This window comes from Oncorhynchus mykiss, chromosome 18, assembly GCF_013265735.2.
Source record: "Oncorhynchus mykiss isolate Arlee chromosome 18, USDA_OmykA_1.1, whole genome shotgun sequence".
Taxonomy (NCBI): domain Eukaryota; kingdom Metazoa; phylum Chordata; class Actinopteri; order Salmoniformes; family Salmonidae; genus Oncorhynchus; species Oncorhynchus mykiss.
Window position 1 is genome coordinate 63,164,479 of NC_048582.1, and position 22,769 is coordinate 63,187,247.

Below are 22,769 nucleotides of genomic sequence, written 5' to 3' on the forward strand. Positions count from 1 at the left end.
GTTTGACGACACAACAGTAGTGGGCTTGATTACCAACAGCGACGTTATAGCCTACAGGGAGAAGGTGAGGGCCCTCGGAGCATGGTGTCAGGAAAACAAACTCCCACTCAACGTCAACAAAACAAGGAAGATGATCGTGGACTTCAGAGGGAGCACCCCCCTATCCACATTGTCGTGTCTTTACTATCATTAAATTGAAGACTGATAGTTTTTATCAAAGATTCTCTGTAATTAGTATTATTTGATTAAACTGAATAATCATGTAACTGTAATTAACTAGGAAGTAGGGGCACCAAGGAAAATATTCAGTTTACAAAGTTATAATTTCCCAATATAACCTTTCAAATATTTTATATCTGATCAATTAGTCTTCGAATTAATTAATTATTTACGTTACCTCACGTTAGTCTCATTCCAAACGTCGTAAATTGTTGGTTATTTGCACGAACCCAGTCTTCACTATGAGTCATCCATACATCAATTGTCTGAAATCATGTATTTATTGCTAACTAAGTAATTCACAGAAATGCATAAACAAAACAAACAAAGTAAATATGGTTACAAGAAATGATAGGAGAATGTGCCCTAGTGGGCTAAACCGGCATGGCGGCTTGTTAGACAAAAGGGAAGTGGGGGTCACCTGAGAAGTCACTACAGAGTGATAATTATAACAATTGAAATGCTAATCCTTTGCACATGAACGCTCACTCATTCGGGAACAATTGCAATCAATATATATATTTACGCTCAGGGTGTCGTCTTGATCTTTGTTGAAAAGTTAGTTTTCCTTCTCTCAATTCAATTCAATTCAAGGGCTTTATTGGCATGGGAAACATGTGTTAACATTGCCAAAGCAAGTAAGGTAGACAACATACAAAGTGAAAATATAAAGTGAAAAACAACAAAAATTAACAGTAAACATTACACATACAGAGGTTTCAAAACAGTAAAGACATTACAAATGTCATATTATATATATATATACAGTGTTTTAACAATGTACAAATGGTTAAAGGGCACAAGATAAAATAAATAAGCATAAATATGGGTTGTATTTACAATGGTGTGTGTTCTTCACTGGTTGCCCTTTTCTCGTGGCAACAGGTCACAAATCTTGCTGCTGTGATGGCACACTGTGGAATTTCACCCAGTAGATATGGGAGTTTTTCAAATTTGGATTTGTTTTCGAATTCTTTGTGGATCTGTGTAATCTGAGGGAAATATGTCTCTCTAATATGGTCATACATTGGGCAGGAGGTTAGGAAGTGCAGCTCAGTTTCCACCTCATTTTGTGGGCAGTGAGCACATAGCCTGTCTTCTCTTGAGAGCCATGTCTGCCTACGGCGGCCTTTCTCAATAGCAAGGCTATGCTCACTGAGTCTGTACATAGTCAAAGCTTTCCTTAATTTTGGGTCAGTCACAGTGGTCAGGTATTCTGCCGCTGTGTACTCTCTGTTTAGGGCCAAATAGCATTCTAGTTTGCTCTGTTTTTTTGTTAATTCTTTCCAATGTGTCAAGTAATTATCTTTTTGTTTTCTCATGATTTGGTTGGGTCTAATTGTGCTGTTGTCCTGGGGCTCTGTAGGGTGTGTTTGTGTTTGTGAACAGAGTCAACAGAGCCCCAGGACCTCTCTCTCTCTCTCTCTCTCTCTCTCTCTCTCTCTCTCTCTCTCTCTCTCTCTCTCTCTCTCTCACTAGTAATTAATATCAAAGACTTAGTTTAGTTCATTTAGTTCAACTCAAAAGGGAATTGGAGTTTCCTTCATTAAACAGTCCAAAATCACAATACACAATTTTACAAACTGTATCATCCGCAACAGTGCCTCTTCAACCTCAGGAGGCTAAATAAATGTGGCTTGTCACCCAAAACCCTAACAAACTTTTACTGGCTGTATCACAGCCTGCACCGCCCTCAACCGCAAGGCTCTCCAGAGGGTGGTGGGGTCAGCACAACGCATCACCAGGGGCAAACTACCTGCCCTCCATGACACCTACAGCACCCGATGTTACAGGAAGGCCAAAAAAGATAATCAAGGACATCAACCACCCGTGCCACTGCCTGTTCACACCACTACCATCCAGAAGGCGAGGTCAGTACAGGTGCATCAAAGCTGGGACCGAGTGACTGAAAAACAGCTTCTATCTCAAGACCGTCAGACTGCTAAACAGCCATCACTAACTCAGAGAGGCAGCTGCCTACATTTAGACCCAATCACTGGACACTTAAATAAATGGATCACTAGTAACTTTAAACAAAGCCACGTTAAATAATGCCACTTTAATAATGTTTACATATATTACATTACTCATCTCATATGTAAATACCATATTTTATACCATCTATTGCACCTTGCCAGTGCCGCTCGTCCATCGCTCATCCATATATTTATATGTGCATATTAACTTTCACCCTTTTAGATTTGTGTGTAGTTGTTGGTAGTTGTTGGGGATTGTTAGATTACTTGTTAGATATTACTGCACTGTCGGAACTAGAAGCACAATAATTTCTCTACACTCACATTAACATCTGCTAACCACGTGTGTGACCAAAAGAACTTGATTTGATTTGAGTATGTGTGTCATCTTCCGACTTCAACTGTACCTGGCTCCATCTGCACCTTTGAAACTCAATATCTTGTCTATTTATGTACACCAAATATGCCCTTTCATCTACAAATGCTCATACCTCCCAGACAGTTTACCTAACCCTTCAAAGGATTCTTCCAGGTTAATTCTGAAATGCAGCGATATAACACAAGATACTGGGATAACCTTCACCCTCCCCACTGTCTCACCTCACATAGTCAACTCAATAACTTGAAGCGAAGACTGGGGGTCAGCCTGATGAACCAAACTACTCAGTAATCTCCTCCATGAAGACTGGGGGTCAGCCTGATGAACCAAACTACTCAGTAATCTCCTCCATGAAGACTGGGGGTCAGCCTGATGAACCAAACTACTCAGTAATCTCCTCCATGTAGACTGGGGGTCAGCCTGATGAACCAAATTACTCAGTAATCTCCTCCAAGAAGACTGGAGGTCAGCCTGATGAACCAAACTACTCAGTAATCTCCTCCATGAAGACTGGGGGTCAGCCTGATGAACCAAACTACTCAGTAATCTCCTCCATTAAGACTGGGGGTCAGCCTGATGAACCAAACTACTCAGTAATCTCCTCCATGTAGACTGGGGATCAGCCTGATGAACCAAACTACTCAGTAATCTCCTCCATGAAGACTGGGGGTCAGCCTGATGAACCAAACTACTCAGTAATCTCCTCCATGAAGACTGGAGGTCAGCCTGATGAACCAAACTACTCAGTAATCTCCTCTAAGAAGACTGGAGGTCAGCCTGATGAACCAAACTACTCAGTAATCTCCTCCATGAAGACTGGAGGTCAGCCTGATGAACCAAACAAATCAGTAATCTCCTCCATATAGCCTCACTCTCACACACACATTTCATTAAACAAAACAAATACTGTTTTTTTTTCTTCCTGATTGCTGATCATTTTATTTATCAATTTATAATTAGCAGGTTTTGTTATCTTCTTTAACTAACCTTTTATTTTTATTTTTGATACTTATGTATTGTACAGCATATCGTTGTTTGTGGTATAGTTATTTTTGTGGTGTGGTGTTCATATAAGCCCTTGGGCTTCCAACCTGCACACCATTTTTAATTAGACTTTAAAAATAAAAATCTATATTGTTGTTTATCACTTGTTTTCTTTGGTGCAAATAAATGAAACTAAAAAAACTAAACTACATTGGTAGAACCCACAATCTATCGGCAATATTAAAGCTGATTCACCCCCCTTTAAAAACTTGAGCAACTGTCCCAGACGACTATGCTGGTTGCAATGACTTTATTATTACAACCAGTTTACTGGTGTGAAGTGAGAAATCTGCCCCTCTACCGTTAGTATTGAGCCACATGTGCCAAAGACAGCCTGCACCTTGTAATAATCTCTCTCTGTGTCTGTGTGTGTCTGTGTGTCTGTGTGTCTGTGTGTCTGTGTGTGTGTGTGTGTGTGTGTGTGTGTGTGTGTGTGTGTGTGCTCCTCTCTTGTCCCTTGCTAATGATGTTCTACCAGTGATTATGTCCAGAATGCAACGCTCACACTGATCAAGGATCAGGTCAATCAAAACGAATGGCAGATAATGACGTGGCTCACAAAATAAATTGTCTAAAGATTATTGTTTATGTTTATAACCATGACACCTATTACCTTCAAATGGAAATCCAATGAAATCACTGAATCAAGGCTCCCTGTTAGCTCCCTGTTTGTCATGCATTAGACAGCAAAGCAAAACCTCCCATTTTGGTGAACCAACTTCTCCATCTCCCATCTATTTCTGTCTCTATTGATCTATTAATCTTGTCTAGGTGAATGTCATTTGTGTTTCGGGAAAGAGAAACTTTACAGTAGTCTGTTAGGTCTAACCCAAAGCTACTGCAGAATACAAGGTATGAACCCCCAAGCTACCTGCAGGGAAATCTCCAGAGTGTTACCGGCTTCAATATCCTGCATACTACCTACTGCTATTGCACCCTTGAGAAAGGCACTTTACCCATGAGTGCACCAGCTCCTTTGATGCTCCCAGCCTGTGATGTACAGTTGAAGTCGGAAGTTTACATACACTTAGGTTGGAGTCATTAAAACTCATTTTTCAACCACTCCACAAATTTCTTGTTAACAAACTACAGTTTTGGCAAGTCGGTTAGGACATCTACTTTGTGCATGACACAAGTCATTTTTACAACAATTGTTTACAGACAGATTATTTCACGTATAAATCACTGTATCACAGTGTTGATGGTGCTTTTAAACAGCTTGGAAAATTACAGAAAAGGATGTCATGGCTTTAGAAGCTTCTGATAAGCTAATTAACATAATTTGAGTCAATTGGAGGTGTACCTGTGGATGTATTTCAAGGACTACCTTCAAACTCAGTGCCTCTTTGCTTGACATCATGGGATAATCAAAAGAAATCAGCCTCAGAATGTATTTTGTTCATCCTTGGGAGCAATTTCTAGATGCCTGAAGGTACCACATTCATCTGTATAAACAATGGTGCGCAAGTATAAACACCATGGGACCACGCAGCTATCGTACCGCTCAGGAAGGAGACGCGTTCTGTCTTCTAGAGATGAACGTACTTTGGTGCGAAAAGTGCAAATCAATCCAGGTACAAAAGTATCTACATCCACAGTAAAACGGGTCCTATATCGACATAGCCTGAAAGGCTCTCAACATGGAAGAAGCCACTGCTCCACAACCGCCATAAAAAAGTCAGATTACGGTTTGCAACTGCACATGGTGACAAAGATTGTACTTTTTGGAGAAATGTCCTCTAGTCTGATGAAACAAAAATAGAACTGTTTGGCCATAATGACCATCGTTATGTTTGGAGGAAAAATGGGGAGGCTTGCAAACCGAAGAACACCATCCCAACCGTGAAGCACGGGGGTGGCAGCATCATGTTGTGGGGGTGCTTTGCTGCAGGATGGACTGGTGCACTTCACAAAATAGATGGCATCATGAGGCATGAAAATTTAACCAAGTTAAAGCTTGGTCGCAAATGGGTCTTCCAAATGGACAATGACTCCAAGCATACTTCCAAAGTTGTGGCAAAAGGGCTTAAGGACAACAAAGTGAAGGTATTGGAGTCATCTACACCAGCTCTGTCAGGAGGAATGGGCCAAAATTCCCCAACCTATTGTGGGAAGTTTGTGGAAGGCTACCTGAAACGTTTGACCCAAGTTAAACATTTTAAAGGCAATGCTACCAAATTCTAATTGAGTGTATGTACACTTCTGACTCACTGGGAATGTGATGAAAGAAATAAAAGCTTAAATAAATCCTTCTCTCTACTATTATTCTGACATTTCACATTCTTAAAAAAAAGTGATGATCCTAACTGACCTAAAACAGGGAATTTTTACTAGGATTAAATGTCAGGAATTGTGAAAAACTGAGTTTAAATGTATTGGCTAAGGTGAACGTAAACTTACAACGTCATCTGTATGTGTTGTGTCAGGCTAGGTACTGTGGCAGCAAAATTAATATTTTATTACTTCTCTCATAAATGCTGGCAGATTTCAGATGACATTGTTTGTAGATACTTCTACCTTAAAACCCATAATGGCGGAGATATGCTAGCTAGTTTATTTCAGACAACACTTCAATATTTTAATGTAGCAAATAACGTATGTTAGAGTACATTTTGTCAAACATTCCTTCACATTATTTAGTCAGGCTGAAGGTTTCAAGTACAACGTCTTAATCATATCATATCATATCGAGTTTGAAATGTATTACATTATAACTATACTGTGTGGGTATCATAAGACATACACGCGGGCACGCCCACGAACACACACTGGCATGCACACACGAAACACACACACACACACACACACACACACACACTGTATGTGTGTGTTTAGAAGGGCTGTCAAGGAGTCAATCCCCTCTGAGCAAATCCACACTAGGCCTTTTGTATCCGGCTTTAGAGAACAAATGCACTCCTTTTAAATAGATATCTCTGGGTTTGAGAGAGCAGTGTTGTGAACTCAGAGTTAGAGGACTGACAGGACTGGGTCATACAGAGGGATAGAAATGAGGAGTAATCTTCACACCAATCCTTCCCATTGCCCCCCCACTGTGTGAGCAAAACTGAGTAACCGGAGTTAAATCTGTATTGTGTTTGGCATACATAATCAACTATTTTATATAAAATAAATTAAAAAGAAGCTGAATCATTCCTAAACTAACGGTGGTGGAGCTTATAATAGTCCCCGTGAGTTAACTGGATAAGACTAAAATATTGACCGGGGCCCATAGACTGTACTATGTAAGGAATGTGGTGCCATTTGTAGCTCTGTCCAAGGTACCACCCCTCAGAGACAGCCCAATGGTTGCTGTCCAGGGTGCTGAAATGTATAGAGTCAATTTTCTCCGGCCCCGCTGATATACTTTTTGGGGGGATATTTCAAGGGGGTCATACAATTCTAAATCAAATAGCTAAATGATCCTTGCTATGACCTTCTTAAAACAATTCCACATAGCTCAGTAGAAACCCATCCCCTGGCTTAGACGGGGCTTGGACTGGAGCGGGTTAATTGGAACACAATTGACTTTTCCACTACCAATGTTCACATATTGATTGAGGAAGGCAGTGTGAATCAAGTGCAAGAAAGAAATGTAACACTGAGATATAACAGGCTAGAATGCTGAAACAGGTCAAGTTTGACCAATCAGATCAGTTCTGAAAAATATCTGATGTGAAAAGATATGATATGATTGGTCAAAAGACCAATTAGTGGAAAAAAATATCAGAATTGCGCTGCCTGTGTAAAAGCAGCCATTTATATCTCACCCTCCTGCGAGACAAGTCCTTATGCCATCAAAACGCTTTTAAAGCCTTGCGTGACAGAAAATCGATGGCTCGTTGCTTAGTTACAGGTGAGCAGTACTTTGCTGTGTCTGAACCCACAGAACTTTCAGCGAATCCTAATAAAGCACCTGCCCGGAAGACTTTCCTGTAGCTACCCATGGGGGACTAATACTGATGAATGAATGAAATTGGATAAAGAACTCTAAAATATTTATACAGCAGAGGTCTGTGTTCAAATACTCCTATACCGTCAAATTGTAGCCTAATATCAAGATGAAAAGGTACAATTTTCCAAAAGAGCCGATGGATATGTTGAATTATTTCAACATTGGTATTTCGCTCTAAAAAATGCATCAAAGAAGACTGTTATTGTAGTTTTAATTAAGTATATCGCCCCCCCCCCACCCCAAACAAATTTTGCACCACATCAATTCATACCACATTGAGCTTATTTCACACCAAAAGTCTCTCTAACAAAAGTGTGAGTTTATACGGTGCCCTTACCGAACTCTCGTGGCACGGAGATGGAGTACACACAGCTGTGTCCTGAGGTGTAGTTGCGGGGGAAGTTAGGAGACAGCACCGTGCCGTCTGACCCTGTGGAACGACTCCCACACGGTGCTGGAGGAAACAAACAGACACACAGAGCAGAGCTCAACACCTGCTTTGACCTTCGGAGGGAACATGTGACCCATTTATTCAATATATTGGCCAAGCGACATCTGCCCAGAAAAGACCAGGATGGAAAACACATAAGGAAACAGCTTAGCAGTCTAGTCTTACGGTTATCTTCTGTGTGCTTGCATGTGTGTTGAGGAAACAGCTTAGCAGTCTAGTCGTACGGTTGGTTATCTTCTGTGTGCTTGCATGTGTGCTGAGGAAACAGCTTAGCATTCTAGTCGTACGGTTATCTTCTGTGTGCTTGCATGTGTGCTGAGGAAACAGCTTAGCAGTCTAGTCGTACGGTTGGTTATCTTCTGTGTGCTTGCATGTGTGTTGAGGAAACAGCTTAGCAGTCTAGTCGTACGGTTGGTTATCTTCTGTGTGCTTGCATGTGTGTTGAGGAAACGGCTTAGCAGTCTAGTCGTACGGTTGGTTATCTTCTGTGTGCTTGCATGTGTGCTGTAAGCCATATTGATTGTTTTAGACTGGCTACTAAATCCAATCCTTGGATTCTTATTCTTTCCTTCTTTCCTTCTTTCTTTCTTTCTTTCCTTCTTTCCTTCTTTCTTTATTTCTTTCTTTCTCTCTTTCTCTCTTTCTTTCTTTCCTTCTTTCTTTCCTTCTTTCTTTCTTTCTTTCCTTCTTTCTTTCTTTCTTTCTTTCTTTCTCTCTTTCTCTCTTTCTTTCTTTCCTTCCCACATTTGTATTGGATCCCCTCCCCTGGCTCAATAAATTAACTAACAGATATATTTAAAATTGTGGTTGCCCACTGACATTTTACATTTACATTTTAGTAATTTAAGTAGACACACTTATCCCATTTTATTTTTGTGATAGTACACAGCTATGTCCATATCTATAGCTTCAACAGTTAAATAAAGGTTCATAAATAATAAATAATAAACAGGTACGATGGTATGCTCCAAACCTTGACAGCTGGGTAGAACCCTGTTCCAGCCGGGCCTGCCGTCGTCCCCCATGATACAGGTGAGAGTGGAATAGCCCTGGAGAACGTAGCCCGGCTCGCAGTAGAACGTCACGGTGGACCCCAGCTTGTAGTCGCTGCCCAGCCTGGTCCCGTTCATCACACTGCCTGGGTCGAAGCAGGACTCACGCAGCTTGGCTAAAGAGGTGGTAGAAATACACATGAGGAATTACCTTCAACAGGAGACGCAGGCAGGTAACACAGACAGGGAGGGAGTTTCATGTTGATCAGAGTAAAGAAGAATCTAACCAAACGCATCATTGAAATGCTAAAAACATCTACCCCTGCTGACAGTTTAATCTAGAGATAGAAAGCATTTGTATTCTCCTTCAACTCTGCGTATGCAAAAATGTATAGTAAACTATGTATATTTCTGACTTTGGTAAAGTAACTAGACCTTACAGCTAAGAAGAAATCTCCCTCTATGAGAAAACTGAAATCTAAGAATCTAAGAGAGCATGACAGCGTCCTACCTTTGTATTCCAGATGGAAACCGGTGTAGCTGACGGAGCCGTCGCTGCGGAAGGCCAGGTGCATGGTGTTGGAGCTGCTCTCGATTCTCTCTGGAAGCTTGCTGTCCTGAAAGCTGCCAATCAGAGGGCTGTTGCTGTCTGGCCCATCGTAGATATACAGGAAGTCATAGTTAGGCTCGATGCTGAAACTAGAGAAAGGGAGAGATAGAAAGAGAGAGGGGGAGTGAAAGAGAGAGCGAGAGAGAAAGAGAGCGAGATGGGGAGAGAGAAAGAGAGAGAGAGAGAGAGAAAGAGAGCGAGAGAGATGGGGAGAGAGAAAGAACAGGGGGGTTGAGAGAGAGAGTGAGTGAGAGAGAGAGAACGGGGGTGTTGAGAGAGAGAGAGAGAAAGAGAAATCAGATTAAAGACTATAATCCAACTCAGTCAGATCATAATATCTGGAGGAGGGTGATATTTGAGAAATTATCTCTGTCTCTCTGCTGAGCTGGGTTTCAATGTGTCTGTCTGGATGCAGTATACAGTAGTAGGGAGAAATTACACACTAGAAACAACTATCTGGGTTCATGGCCTTTCCGACTGGCGGTCGAGGTGGGAGTTTAGCGACAACACTCAAAAGGCCCTGCGATTCACGTTGACACACAGTGGCAGATGCCTCAGATGCCAGCGTCTACCCAATGCCACAGAAGCTAATGAATAGATTCCTCAAATCATCCGTAACCTCTCTCTATGGATCAGGGCTGGAGAGCTAGACAACACCATGATATCCTCCTTTAATAACGCTTGCTAGCGCTACATTCATTACCCTTATCGCTGCTGTGGGAGGACACTAACTATAAATACCCAGGGAGTGTAATTGCTTTGGTATAGTCAAAGATGAGGCACATATCCTTTTGAGCTGGGAACTCACCACAAAACAGACTATCAACTGCTCACTGCCATGCTCCGCATCTCCGAGAATGTGTGTGTGTGTGTGTGTGTGTGTGTGTGTGTGTGTGTGTGTGTGTGTGTGTGTGTGTGCGTGCGTGCGTGCGAAGATTAACATACACACATATTTCTGTATCAGGGAAGCTAATTTACATAAGAGAGATTGGGAGGTGTATTTTCTTATTTAAATATTTCTGAAAGAGTATGCTAAGTGATACGGTCACACTTCATTGAGCCTGTATCTAAAGCTAAAGGCTCATTGTAAGATAATAGCAATCCAAACATGGGGGGAAAAAACTCCTGCTCTACACCATATTAATAAAGTAATTACATTTTTGATAACCATATGCGCTCCAATCTTTTTTTTTTTCTCGCTTAGCCTCTGGAGCCGTCACTCAACAAACAATTAGCTTGGTTACTAATTGAATATGTAGCAATGATAATACCCAAATTTGGCAACAATGACAATGAAATCTACATTTTACCACATTGCCAATGCAATTGGTCATTTTTTACAATATAATAATACTTTGCTGCAGATAGAAACGGTGTCCCCCAGGGCTCGGTGCAAAGTCCCCTTACTCCTTATCATGCCAACCCTGCCGATGCATTGGGTCCCTTTTTGTTTTTTGTTACAATGTATTATTATTCAAGTTTCTCTATTTCCATTGGGTTCATATTTCATGTCTTTTTGGGAGAGAATGGTGTCAGTAATGGAGTGTGTAATGGAAGTCTGCGAGACAGAACAGAAGAAAAGGCTTTTCACCCTGGTTGAGCTTCAGTAACACCGTCCCACTGCCAAAAAGCCACTATTCCACTGTGTTATTTACTCCCTTGTGTTGTGGGATAAGACCATTCAAATAAGAAGAGAGCAGAGCTCACTTTACACAAAAGACAAAAACTGTCTAACTGGTGGAGCCAAATTGGCTGCCCGATACTGGTCGCTTGAAAACTGCTGTGTCATCATCACTGCAGTGACTAGCTTTCAACTTGAATATAAAACACTACGCTTTTAATAGCAAGGCTAATGAATACAACAATACACACATACATTATCAGACAGTGTCATTTTGATTGTGACAAACAGGAAACAGCTAATTTGTCTACTTGGCATGTTGTTAACAAAAAGGAATGTCCCTTGTCGTGAGACCTACAGTACCAGTCAAAAGTTTGGACACACCTACTCATTCAAGAGTTTCTTTATTTTTACTACTTCTACATTGTAGAATAATAGTGAAAACATTAAACATGAAATAACACATAGAATCATGTACAAACCAAAAAAGTGTTAAACATATCAAAATATGTTTTATTTTTGAGATTCTTCAAAGTAGCCAGCCTTTGCCTTGATGACAGCTTTGCAGCCTCAACATTCCAACCCTAAGCAACAGAAGTGGCTGCAGCTAAAGAGGTGGTACCGTTAACTCACTTTCTCTCTCTCTCTCTCTCTCGTTCTTTCTCGCTCTCTCTCTCTCACACACACACACACACACACACACACAGCCAGCCACCCAATTAATATTCCACAGCCTCGTGTCTGGCACAGCACGGGCTGCCAAGGGACAGGTATGTATGTCACCCTTTTGATTCAGGCAGGAGGAGATAGAGGAGAGGCAGAGGGAGGAACAGGAGGAGATAGAGGAGAGGCAGAGGGAGAAACAGGAGGAGCTAGCTAGCTGCTGGTAGAGGAGAGACAGAGGGAGAAACAGGAGGAGATAGAGGAGAGACAGAGGGAGGAACAGGAGGAGATAGCGAGCTGAAGGTAGGAGAGAGGCAGAGGGAAAAGCAGGAGGAGCTAGCGAGTTGAAGGTAGGGGAGAGGCAGAGGGAGGAGCAGGAGGAGCTAGCTGTTGGTAGGGGAGAGGCAGAGGGAGGAACAGGAGGAGATAGCTGTTGGTAGGGGAGAGGCAGAGGGAGGAACAGGAGGAGATAGCGAGCTGAAGGTAGGGGAGAGGCAGAGGGAGGAACAGGAGGAGATAGCTGTTGGTAGGGGAGAGGCAGAGGGAGGAACAGGAGGAGATAGCTGTTGGTAGGGGAGAGGCAGAGGGAGGAGCAGGAGGAGCTAGCGAGCTGCTGGTAGAGGAGAGGCAGAGGGAGGAACGGGAGGAGATAGCTGTTGGTAGGGGAGAGGCAGAGGGAGGAACAGGAGGAGATAGCGAGCTGCTGGTAGAGGAGAGGCAGAGGGAAGAACAGGAGGAGATAGCGAGCTGCTGGTAGAGGAGAGGCAGAGGGAGGAACAGGAGGAGATAGAGGGGAGGCAGAGGGAGGAAGAGGAGGAGATAGAGGGGAGGCAGAAGGAGGAACAGGAGGAGATAGAGGGGAGGCAGAGGGAGGAACAGGTGGAGATAGAGGAGAGGCAGAGGGAGGAACAGGAGGAGATAGAGGGGAGGCAGAGGGAGGAACAGGTGGAGATAGAGGAGGGGCAGATGGAGGAACAGGAGGAAATAGAGGAGGGGCAGAGAGAATAACTGGAGGAGATAGAGGAGAGGCAGAGGGAGGAACAGGAGGAGATAGAGGGGAGGCAGAGGGAGGAACAGGAGGAGATGGAGGAGAGGCAGAGGGAGGAACAGGAGGAGATAGCTAGCTGCTGGTAGAGGAGAGACAGAGGGAGGAACAGGAGGAGATAGAGGAGAGGCAGAGGGAGGAACAGGAGGAGATAGAGGAGAGACAGAGGGAGGAACAGGAGGAGATAGAGGAGAGGCAGAGGGAAGAACAGGAGGAGATAGAGGAGAGGCAGAGGGAGGAACAGGAGGAGATAGAGGAGAGGCAGAGGGAGGAACAGGAGGAGATGGAGGAGAGGCAGAGGGAGGAACAGGAGGAGATAGCTAGCTGCTGGTAGAGGAGAGACAGAGGGAGGAACAGGAGGAGATAGAGGAGAGGCAGAGGGAGGAACAGGAGGAGCTAGCTAGCTGCTGGTAGAGGAGAGAAAGAGGGAGGAACAGGAGGAGATAGAGGAGAGGCAGAGGGAGGAAAAGCAGGAGATAGAGGAGAGGCAGAGGGAGGAACAGGAGGAGATAGAGGAGAGGCAGAGGGAGGAACAGGAGGAGCTAGCTAGCTGCTGGTAGAGGAGAGACAGAGGGAGGAACAGGAGGAGCTAGCTGTTGGTAGGGGAGAGGCAGAGGGAGGAACAGGAGGAGATAGCGAGCTGCTGGTAGAGGAGAGGCAGAGGGAGGAACAGGAGGAGATAGCAAGCTGCTGGTAGAGGAGAGGCAGAGGGAGGAACAGGAGGAGATAGCGAGCTGCTGGTAGAGGAGAGGCAGAGGGAGGAACAGGAGGAGCAAGCTAGATGTTGGTAGGGGAGAGACGGAGAGAGGGTGGAGCAGGGGCAGGAGGAGATAGCTAGCTGCTGGTAGGCGAGAGGTGGAGGAGATAGCTAGCTGTTGGTAGGGGAGAGGCAGAGGGAGGAGCAGGAGGAGTTGGCTTGCTGTTGGTAGGGGAGAGGCAGAGGGAGGAGCAGGAGGAGCTAGCTAGCTGCTGGTAGGGGAGAGGCAGAGGGAGGAAAAGGAGCAGGAGGAGCTAGCTAGCTGCTGGTAGGGGAAAGGCAGAAGGAGGAGCAGGAGGATCTAGCTAGCTGTTGGTAGGGGAGAGAGAGGGAGGAGCAGGAGGAAATAGCTAGCTGCTAGTAGAGGAGAGGCGGAGGGAGGAGCAGGGCGCAGGAGGAGCTAGCTAGCTGCTGGTAGAGGAGAGGCAGAGGGAGGAAGAGGAGGAGATAGCTAGCTGCAGGTAGGGGAGAGGCAGAGAGAAGAGATGGAGAGGCTAGCTAGCTGCTGGTAGGGGAAAGGCAGAAGGAGGAGCAGGAGGATCTAGCTAGCTGTTGGTAGGGGAGAGAGAGGGCAGAGGGAGGAGCAGGAGGAGCTAGCTAGCTGCTGGTAGGGGAGAGGCAGAGAGAGGAGCAGGAGGAGCTAGCTAGCTGTTAGTAGGGGAGAGGCAGAGGGAGGAGCAGGAGGAGCTAGCTAGCTGCTGGTAGGGGAGAGGCAGAGAGGAGAGCAGGAGGAGCTAGCTAGCTGCTAGTAGAGGAGAGGCAGAGAGAAGAGCAAGAGGAGATGGCTAGCTGCTGGTATGGGAGAGGCGGAGGAGATAGCTAGCTGCTGGTAGAGGAGAGGCAGAGGGAGGAAGAGGAGGAGCTAGCTAGCTGTTGGTAGGGGAGAGGCGGAGGAGCAGGAGGAGATAACTAGCTGTTGGTAGGGGAGAGGCAGAGAGAGGAACAGGAGGAGATGGCTAGCTCATGGTTAGGGAGAGTCAGAGGGAGGAAGAGGAGCAGGAGGAGCAAGCTAGCTGCTGGTTGGGGAGAGGCAGAGGGAGGAGCAGGAGCAGATAGCTAGCTGTTGGTAGGGGAGAGGCAGAGGGAGAAACAGGAGGAGATAGCTAGCTGTTGGTAGGGGAGAGGCAGAGGGAGAAACAGGAGGAGATAGCTAGCTGTTGGTAGGGGAGCGGCAGAGGGCGGTCTCATTTCACAACTTTAAGTTAGAGGTTTAACTTAGAGGCCTTTACAGCAGCAGCAGCGGTAACATCTGTCAGCTTTATGTCACACTGTGTACCCTACCGGCAGTCAAACGTAACCCTGTTTTGACCTTTGACCTCTGTCCGTTGGGGACAGCCCTTGCGGCCGCCAAAGGTGAAATGAAAAATGGACGCAATTAACGGGACTATTTAGGTGTGAAACACAAGTTCTTCCTTTTGACTTCCATTAAGTGTCTGCATCAGTCAACGTTGGCTGGGACGTCTTGATACAGCACCTTAACGTGGGGAGCTGAGGAAGGCCAACTATGGGTTCATTACTGACAAAGTGAGCATGGAAGTCCAGCTGGGGTAGCTAATTACCCGCCTAAGACATGAACTGCATCTTAATATAACAGTGATAACGGTCAGCAGTTACCGTTGTATAATCACCTTGGTCGTGACAAAATGCCCATTAATGTCCACCTTGGTGGCGGTGTTGAGTGTGTGTGTGGGTGTGTGTATGTGTGTGTGTGTGTGTGTGGGGGGGGGGGGGGGCGTGCATGCAGTGGAACTGATAGGGAGACTAGGCCTTAATCACTTTGGAGGAAACTAGCACCTATTACCTGACGAAGGCCAGCGATAGAACATAGTCCGAGTTGACAGCTATTAGCCAATCACAGTCCTTGCTGTGGGGATAGGGGTGGGGGAAGTTGGGAGACAGGATGAAGCCGTTGGATCCAGTCAAGTTTCCTCCACAGGGGGCTGAAAGAGAAGAAGAGAAGTGAGAAAAGGTAACATGTACTTGTCTGACTCTGACACTCATGAACTGTCTCTGTTATGTACCACAGGGAAAACTGCATGTCATTCTGTGGAGATATACTGGTGTTTGGGGCTGCAAAATTCTGGTAACGTTCCTAAAATTCTCAGAAATCCTGGTTGAAAGATTCCCGGAATCACAAGGGAATACCTAGGAAATCCTCCAGACAGGATTTCCGGAAAACCTGGGAATGTTTGGGAAAGTTAACAGAATGTTTAAACCATAACAGTAACTGATGTAGTTCGTTTTGACAGATCAGACGTTATAAAGCCACATTAAAACAAGACACCCGTGATCAGGAGTTGACAAGAATCCTCGAGATTTCGTTATAAGCACACTATCTCTGAAAAGTGAGAGAGATCTTGGGATCTGCTTCCAAAAATGTGATCTTCATTTAATGTTTTGCCTCGTTCAAAACGGTTGGAGAGCGATGACAGTCAATCATCTCTAGAGCTCAAGTGCTGCTTGGCGCCAGCAGGTTCTGGCAACACTCAGGGATCTTAATTCAATATGTTAATTAGCAGGCTAGGAGGCTGGGGATGAGTAGCATGGTCTGAGTCCCTGTTAGTACTCACCTTAATACAACCCCCTGGCTCTACCTGTAATTAAAGCACTCACCTATGCAGACAGGAGGGCTGGGTTGCCAGTAGTAACGGTTCTCCACCTGGATACAGGTAATCTTCATCTCTCCCTGGAGCTCGTACCCAGGGTCACAGAGAAAGGTGACAGTGTCACCCGGCTCTCGTCCGTCCCCGTTACGACTGCCGTTCATGGGGACCCCTGGGTCTCTGCAGGCGGTGGCCACTGAACCTGGCAGTCACAACACAGGGAGGGAATCAAATCTATGCAGGGGCTTTATGCAATCACTTTGAAGATTACATACATAGACATTCATAACACCTTTATGTTGACATGACATATAATGAATGTTGCAGTATCTTTCATAACGACCTTCAAAACACATAACCAACCAATGTCTCTGAGCCCAATAACATTTCAGAGAATAACCCAAACCTGTACGCTCTACCAGACTTCATTGCTTTTGAAGATATACACTTCAAAGGCTTTTCACAAACAGTAAACTACTCACTTGAGAATTCGATGGCGAATCCGGACTTGCTGATGTAAAAGTCGGTCTCGAACTGGATGGTAACCAGGTTGAGGGTGCTGTGTATCCCCTCGGGAAGCAGAGAGCCAGACACCTCCCTCAGGGACATCTCATTCTCAGGAGGACCGTCCCACACCTTCAGGATGTCATGTGACGCCTCTGTGTCGAAGGCCAGGAACTGCAGACTGAGGGACGAGGAGGAATAACATTGTCATTTAGGTTTGGATGCAAAATACCAGTTCTTGGTAACTTTCACTAAATTCTATTTTTGTTTTCATAAATCCTGGTTGGAAGATTCCTGGAATCAGGAAAATACCTCCCACCAGGATTACTGCAAAACCCAGGAATTTTGAGAAAGTTGGTGGAATTTTGCAACCCTAGACTGCAATAAATTACTTGCAATAAATCACAGAATAACAGAGTAATAATGGTAGATGATAATGGAAGGAACTTGAGAAATTTGCCCAAAAGCAGAGTTTGTAGGAGATCATTTGTGGATGACCTTTGCTCCTCACAGAAAATGAGTTTAACTCAAGTAAAATCACTGAATCTCTTATACAAACACACACAGTTTGTTCTACATTGATTGGTACTGCATTGATATTGGTACAATATTGGTACTGTATTGATATTGGTACTGCATTGATATTGATACAGTATCGGTACTGCATTAGTATTGGTACTGCATTAGTATTGGTACTGCATTGATATTGGTACAGTCTTGGTACTGCATTGATATTGATACAGTATTGGTACTGCATTGATATTGGTACAGTATTGGTACTGCATTAGTATTGGTACTACATTGATATTGGTACAGCATGGCAAATTTAAGGGTATGCGTTTATTTCTTCTGGTTTTTCTCCTTTTTTTATGCAAGCACTCAGCTGAAGGCCAAAGTCCGTTAATCTTTTACATGGAAACTAGATACAACACAACATAAAGTCCTGTTGTGATGCCAGACCGAGGTTCCTGGCTAGGTATAATGATGCTTTAGAGAGAGAAAAAAAAAAGGAGCAATAAGTCAGAAAACTAGGCCAGTAATTGGTGCTCGTGGTCATAACACTCCTTCCATTCAGCAGACAGTGCTGATCATGACATCAGTGGCAGGAAATCAAGTCATGAATAAAAATATGATTTCAAACGAGGTGCGCCACTGGGAGTTGGAACAGAACAAATTGTTTGCCTCCATGGTGACACGGTTCCGGCTCCATACAATACTAATAATTGAATGTATGATTGAGCATTTGAGGCTCATTAGACTGCCTAGACCTGGGCTCTCAGACTGAAAACAAAGAGGGACCTGGCATCTATAGACTATACCGGAGAGAGCACAGAGGTACCCCTGTCACACCACTGAGCTGAGCCCAACAGAGCCAAGCTGATCTGATCGCGTTGGCCTGGTTACCAATCTATCGAAGTTGCGGAAATTGGACGGTAGAGGTCTGTGGTGGAGAAGGTTGAGAGCTTCAAGTTCATTGGTGTGCACAACACTAAGGACCTATCATGGTCCAAACACACCAACACAGTCGTGAAGAGTGCACGACAACGTCTCTTCCACCTCAGGAGGCTAAAAATATTTTGTATGGAACCCAAGATCCTCAAACAGTTCTACAGCTGCACCATTGAGAGCATCCAGACTGCTTGCATCACGGATTGGTATGGCAACTGCTCGGCACCCGACCGCAATGCGCTACAGACGGTAGTGCATACGGCCTGGTACATCACTGGGGCCGAGCTCCACGCCATGCAGGACCTCTATACCTCTATACCATTTTTATTTTGTTTATTTAGCCAATTTTTCGTACTCTGCATTGTTGGTTAATGTCTCGTAAGTAAGCATGTTGTATTCGCCGCATGTGACAAATAACATTCGATTTGATATACTGATGTACTGGACAGTGTTTGCTTTCTGGATGAGATGCTAGCACTTTCAAAGCCATGAAAGTGTATTCACTTTTCCATCAAAGTAATTTAGCAGACACTTTTATCCAGAGCAACTGTCAGTGTATGTGCGTGTGAGTGTGAGAGAGAGCTGTAAAGCCTTGTACTTTTGCTAGACAGATAACAAGACAACCTTGGCAGGGCCTTTGCTTGGCTGTTGAAACGCACAGAGATGAGACATGAGAGGACAATACATGAAAAGGAGGATACTTGATGAATACTAATTCATTATCAGTAGTACCTTACGATGTTGCCAGAATCCACCTCAATGATCCAGGTGCAACGGAGGTTGTTGTCGTAAGGGAACGGGTATCCTGGGGACAGTATACGTCCTGACGACTCGCCTGTGAACTTTCCTCCACATTCAGCTATAAGGAGAGACCATAGAAATAGAATCAGAACATGATAGATATCTAGCTACGGAGAGACCATAGAAATATAATCAGAACATGATAGATATCTAGCTATGGAGAGACCATAGAAATATAAATCAGAACATGATAGATATCTAGCTATGGAAAGACCATAGAAATATAATCAGAACATGATAGATATCTAGCTATGGAGAGACCATAGAAATATAATCAGAACATGATAGATATCTAGCTATGGAGAGACCATAGACATATAAATCAGAACATGATAGATATCTAGCTATGGAGAGACCATAGAAATATAACCAGAACATGATAGATATCTAGCTATGGAGAGACCATAGAAATATAATCAGAACATGATAGATATCTAGCTATGGAGAGACCATAGAAATATAATCAGAACATGATAGATATCTAGCTATGGAGAGACCATAGACATATAAATCAGAACATGATAGATATCTAGCTATGGAGAGACCATAGAAATATAACCAGAACATGATAGATATCTAGCTATGGAGAGACCATAGAAATATAAATCAGAACATGATAGATATCTAGCTATGGAGAGACCATAGAAATATAATCAGAACATAATAGATATCTAGCTATGGAGAGACCATAGAAATATAATCAGAACATGATAGATATCTAGCTATGGAGAGACCATAGACATATAAATCAGAACATGATAGATATCTAGCTATGGAGAGACCATAGAAATATAACCAGAACATGATAGATATCTAGCTATGGAGAGACCATAGAAATATAAATCAGAACATGATAGATATCTAGCTATGGAGAGACCATAGAAATATAAATCAGAACATGATAGATATCTAGCTATGGAGAGACCATAGAAATATAACCAGAACATGATAGATATCTAGCTATGGAGAGACCATAGAAATATAATCAGAACATGATAGATATCTAGCTATGGAGAGACCATAGAAATATAACCAGAACATGATAGATATCTAGCTAAGGAGAGACCATAGAAATATAATCAGAACATGATAGATATCTAGCTATGGAGAGACCATAGAAATATAACCAGAACATGATAGATATCTAGCTATGGAGAGACCATAGAAATATAATCAGAACATGATAGATATCTAGCTATGGAGAGACCATAGAAATATAACCAGAACATGATAGATATCTAGCTATGGAGAGACCATAGAAATATAACCAGAACATGATAGATATCTAGCTAAGGAGAGACCATAGAAATATAACCAGAACATGATAGATATCTAGCTATGGAGAGACCATAGAAATATAAATCAGAACATGATAGATATCTAGCTATGGAGAGACCATAGACATATAAATCAGAACATGATAGATATCTAGCTATGGAGAGACCATAGAAATATAATCAGAACATGATAGATATCTAGCTATGGAGAGACCATAGAAATATAACCAGAACATGATAGATATCTAGCTAAGGAGAGACCATAGAAATATAACCAGAACATGATAGATATCTAGCTAAGGAGAGACCATAGAAATATAACCAGAACATGATAGATATCTAGCTATGGAGAGACCATAGAAATATAACCAGAACATGATAGATATCTAGCTATGGAGAGACCATAGAAATATAACCAGAACATGATAGATATCTAGCTATGGAGAGAAATAAAAGGAGATACTGTAGAAGTTTTGCAGTGACGTATATTCAAAGAGCTAAATATATGCTGTATTGGGCTGGAGGTATCCATGGACAGGAACACAGTCACACGCACGCACGGACACACCCGCACACACACACACACAGTCTCTCTACACACACACACACACACACACACAAACACTTACACAGTCTCTCTCTCTTACACACACACACACACAAACACTTACACAGTCTCTCTCTCTCACACACACACACACACACACACACAGTCTCTCTACACACACACACACACACACACAAACACTTACACAGTCTCTCTCTCTCTCTCACACACACACACACACACACACACACACACACACACACACACACACACACAAACACTTACACAGTCTCTCTCTCTCTCACACACACACACACACACACACACACACACACACACACACACACACACACACACACACACACACACACACACAAACACTTACACAGTCTCTCTCTCTCTCTCTCTCTCTCACACACACACACACACACACACACACACACACACACACACAAACACTTACACAGTCTCTCTCTCTCTCACACACACACACACACACACACACACACACACACAAACACTTACACAGTCTCTCTCTCTCTCTCTCACACACACACACACACACACACACACACACACAAACACTTACACAGTCTCTCTCTCTCTCACACACACACACACACACACACACACACACACACACACACACACACACACAAACACTTACACAGTCTCTCTCTCTCTCACACACACACACACACACACACACACACACACACACACACACACACACACACACACACACACACACACACACACAGCTGAGGGGAAATAATTAGTGGCTGGCTGACAAACAAATGTAACATGTCTACCACTCCTCATGCGAACGTGAAGCCGTGTGATTAATCTCAATAAATCATCTCAGTAATAGATCATCTCACAAGATGCAGACTGCTGGAGAGAGTCCCTAATGGTACCCTGTTCCCTATGCAATGCACTACGTTGACCGGGGCCCGTAGGGCTGTCAGCAAGATAAGCAACCAGCTCAAAACCAGCTCTTACAGTGTGTGGGGGGCAGTGTGGTGGTGCCGTGGGGGCAGTGTGGCGGTGCTGTGGGGGCAGTGTGGCGGTGCCGTGGGGGCAGTGTGGCGGTGCCGTGGGGAGCAGTGTGGCGGTGCCGTGGGGGCAGTGTGGCGGTGCCGTGGGGGGCAGTGTGGTGGTGCCGTGGGGGCAGTGTGACGGTGCTGTGGGGCAGTGTGGCGGTGCCGTGGGGGCAGTGTGGCGGTGCCGTGGGGGCAGTGTGGCGGTGCCGTGGGGGCAATGTGGTGGTGCCGTGGGGGGCAGTGTGGTGGTGCCGTGGGGGAAGTGTGACGGTGCTGTGGGGCAGTGTGGGGTGGCCTCTATCTTTCTCTCTCACTCTTTATCCTCCCACCATCTCTCGCTCTCTCTCTTACTCACTTCCTGTCTCTTTCTCTCTCACTCTCTGTCCTTCCACCATCTCTCGCTCTCTCTCTTACTCACTTCCTGTCTCTTTCTCTCTCAATCTCTGTCTTCCACCATCTTTCTCTCTCTTACTTACTTCCCTTCTCTTTCTCTCTCACTCTCTGTCTCCCTGTCCCCGCCCCTCTCTCTCATTCTCACGCTCTGTCTCTCTTGCTCATTCACTCTCTCTCCCTCCTCCAGAAAAACTGGCCTGGTTGACTTCAGGACGTTTGGGCTTTATTATTAATGGAGCCCACATCTGCGTTTCCTTTCAGCAGCTTCATTTGCATAATCCGTCTACATGACAAACAATGGATGCACAGTTCAATGAAGCTTGAATAACAAGGTTCAGATCGCTATTGATTTATACTCTACATTAGAGACGTTTTTAGATACCGGAGAGAGGGAGAGAGAGAGAGAGAGAGAGAGAGAGAGAGAGAGAGAGAGAGAGAGAGAG

At 44.2% G+C, this 22,769-nt stretch overlaps 1 protein-coding gene across 1 annotated transcript in view; it reads right to left on the minus strand.

The window, feature by feature from the left end:
* Positions 1-22,769, minus strand: part of csmd3b (CUB and Sushi multiple domains 3b) — an 826,488-nt gene that overhangs the window by 231,244 nt on the left and 572,475 nt on the right. The window contains exons 25-31 of the mRNA XM_036953488.1: positions 18,998-19,124; positions 16,795-16,997; positions 16,323-16,514; positions 15,511-15,649; positions 9,525-9,712; positions 8,995-9,189; positions 7,908-8,024 (exon numbers count right to left, since the gene is read on the minus strand). Of these exons, the coding sequence (XP_036809383.1) occupies positions 7,908-8,024; positions 8,995-9,189; positions 9,525-9,712; positions 15,511-15,649; positions 16,323-16,514; positions 16,795-16,997; positions 18,998-19,124 (1,161 nt within the window). The remainder of the gene's footprint in view (positions 1-7,907; positions 8,025-8,994; positions 9,190-9,524; positions 9,713-15,510; positions 15,650-16,322; positions 16,515-16,794; positions 16,998-18,997; positions 19,125-22,769) is intronic.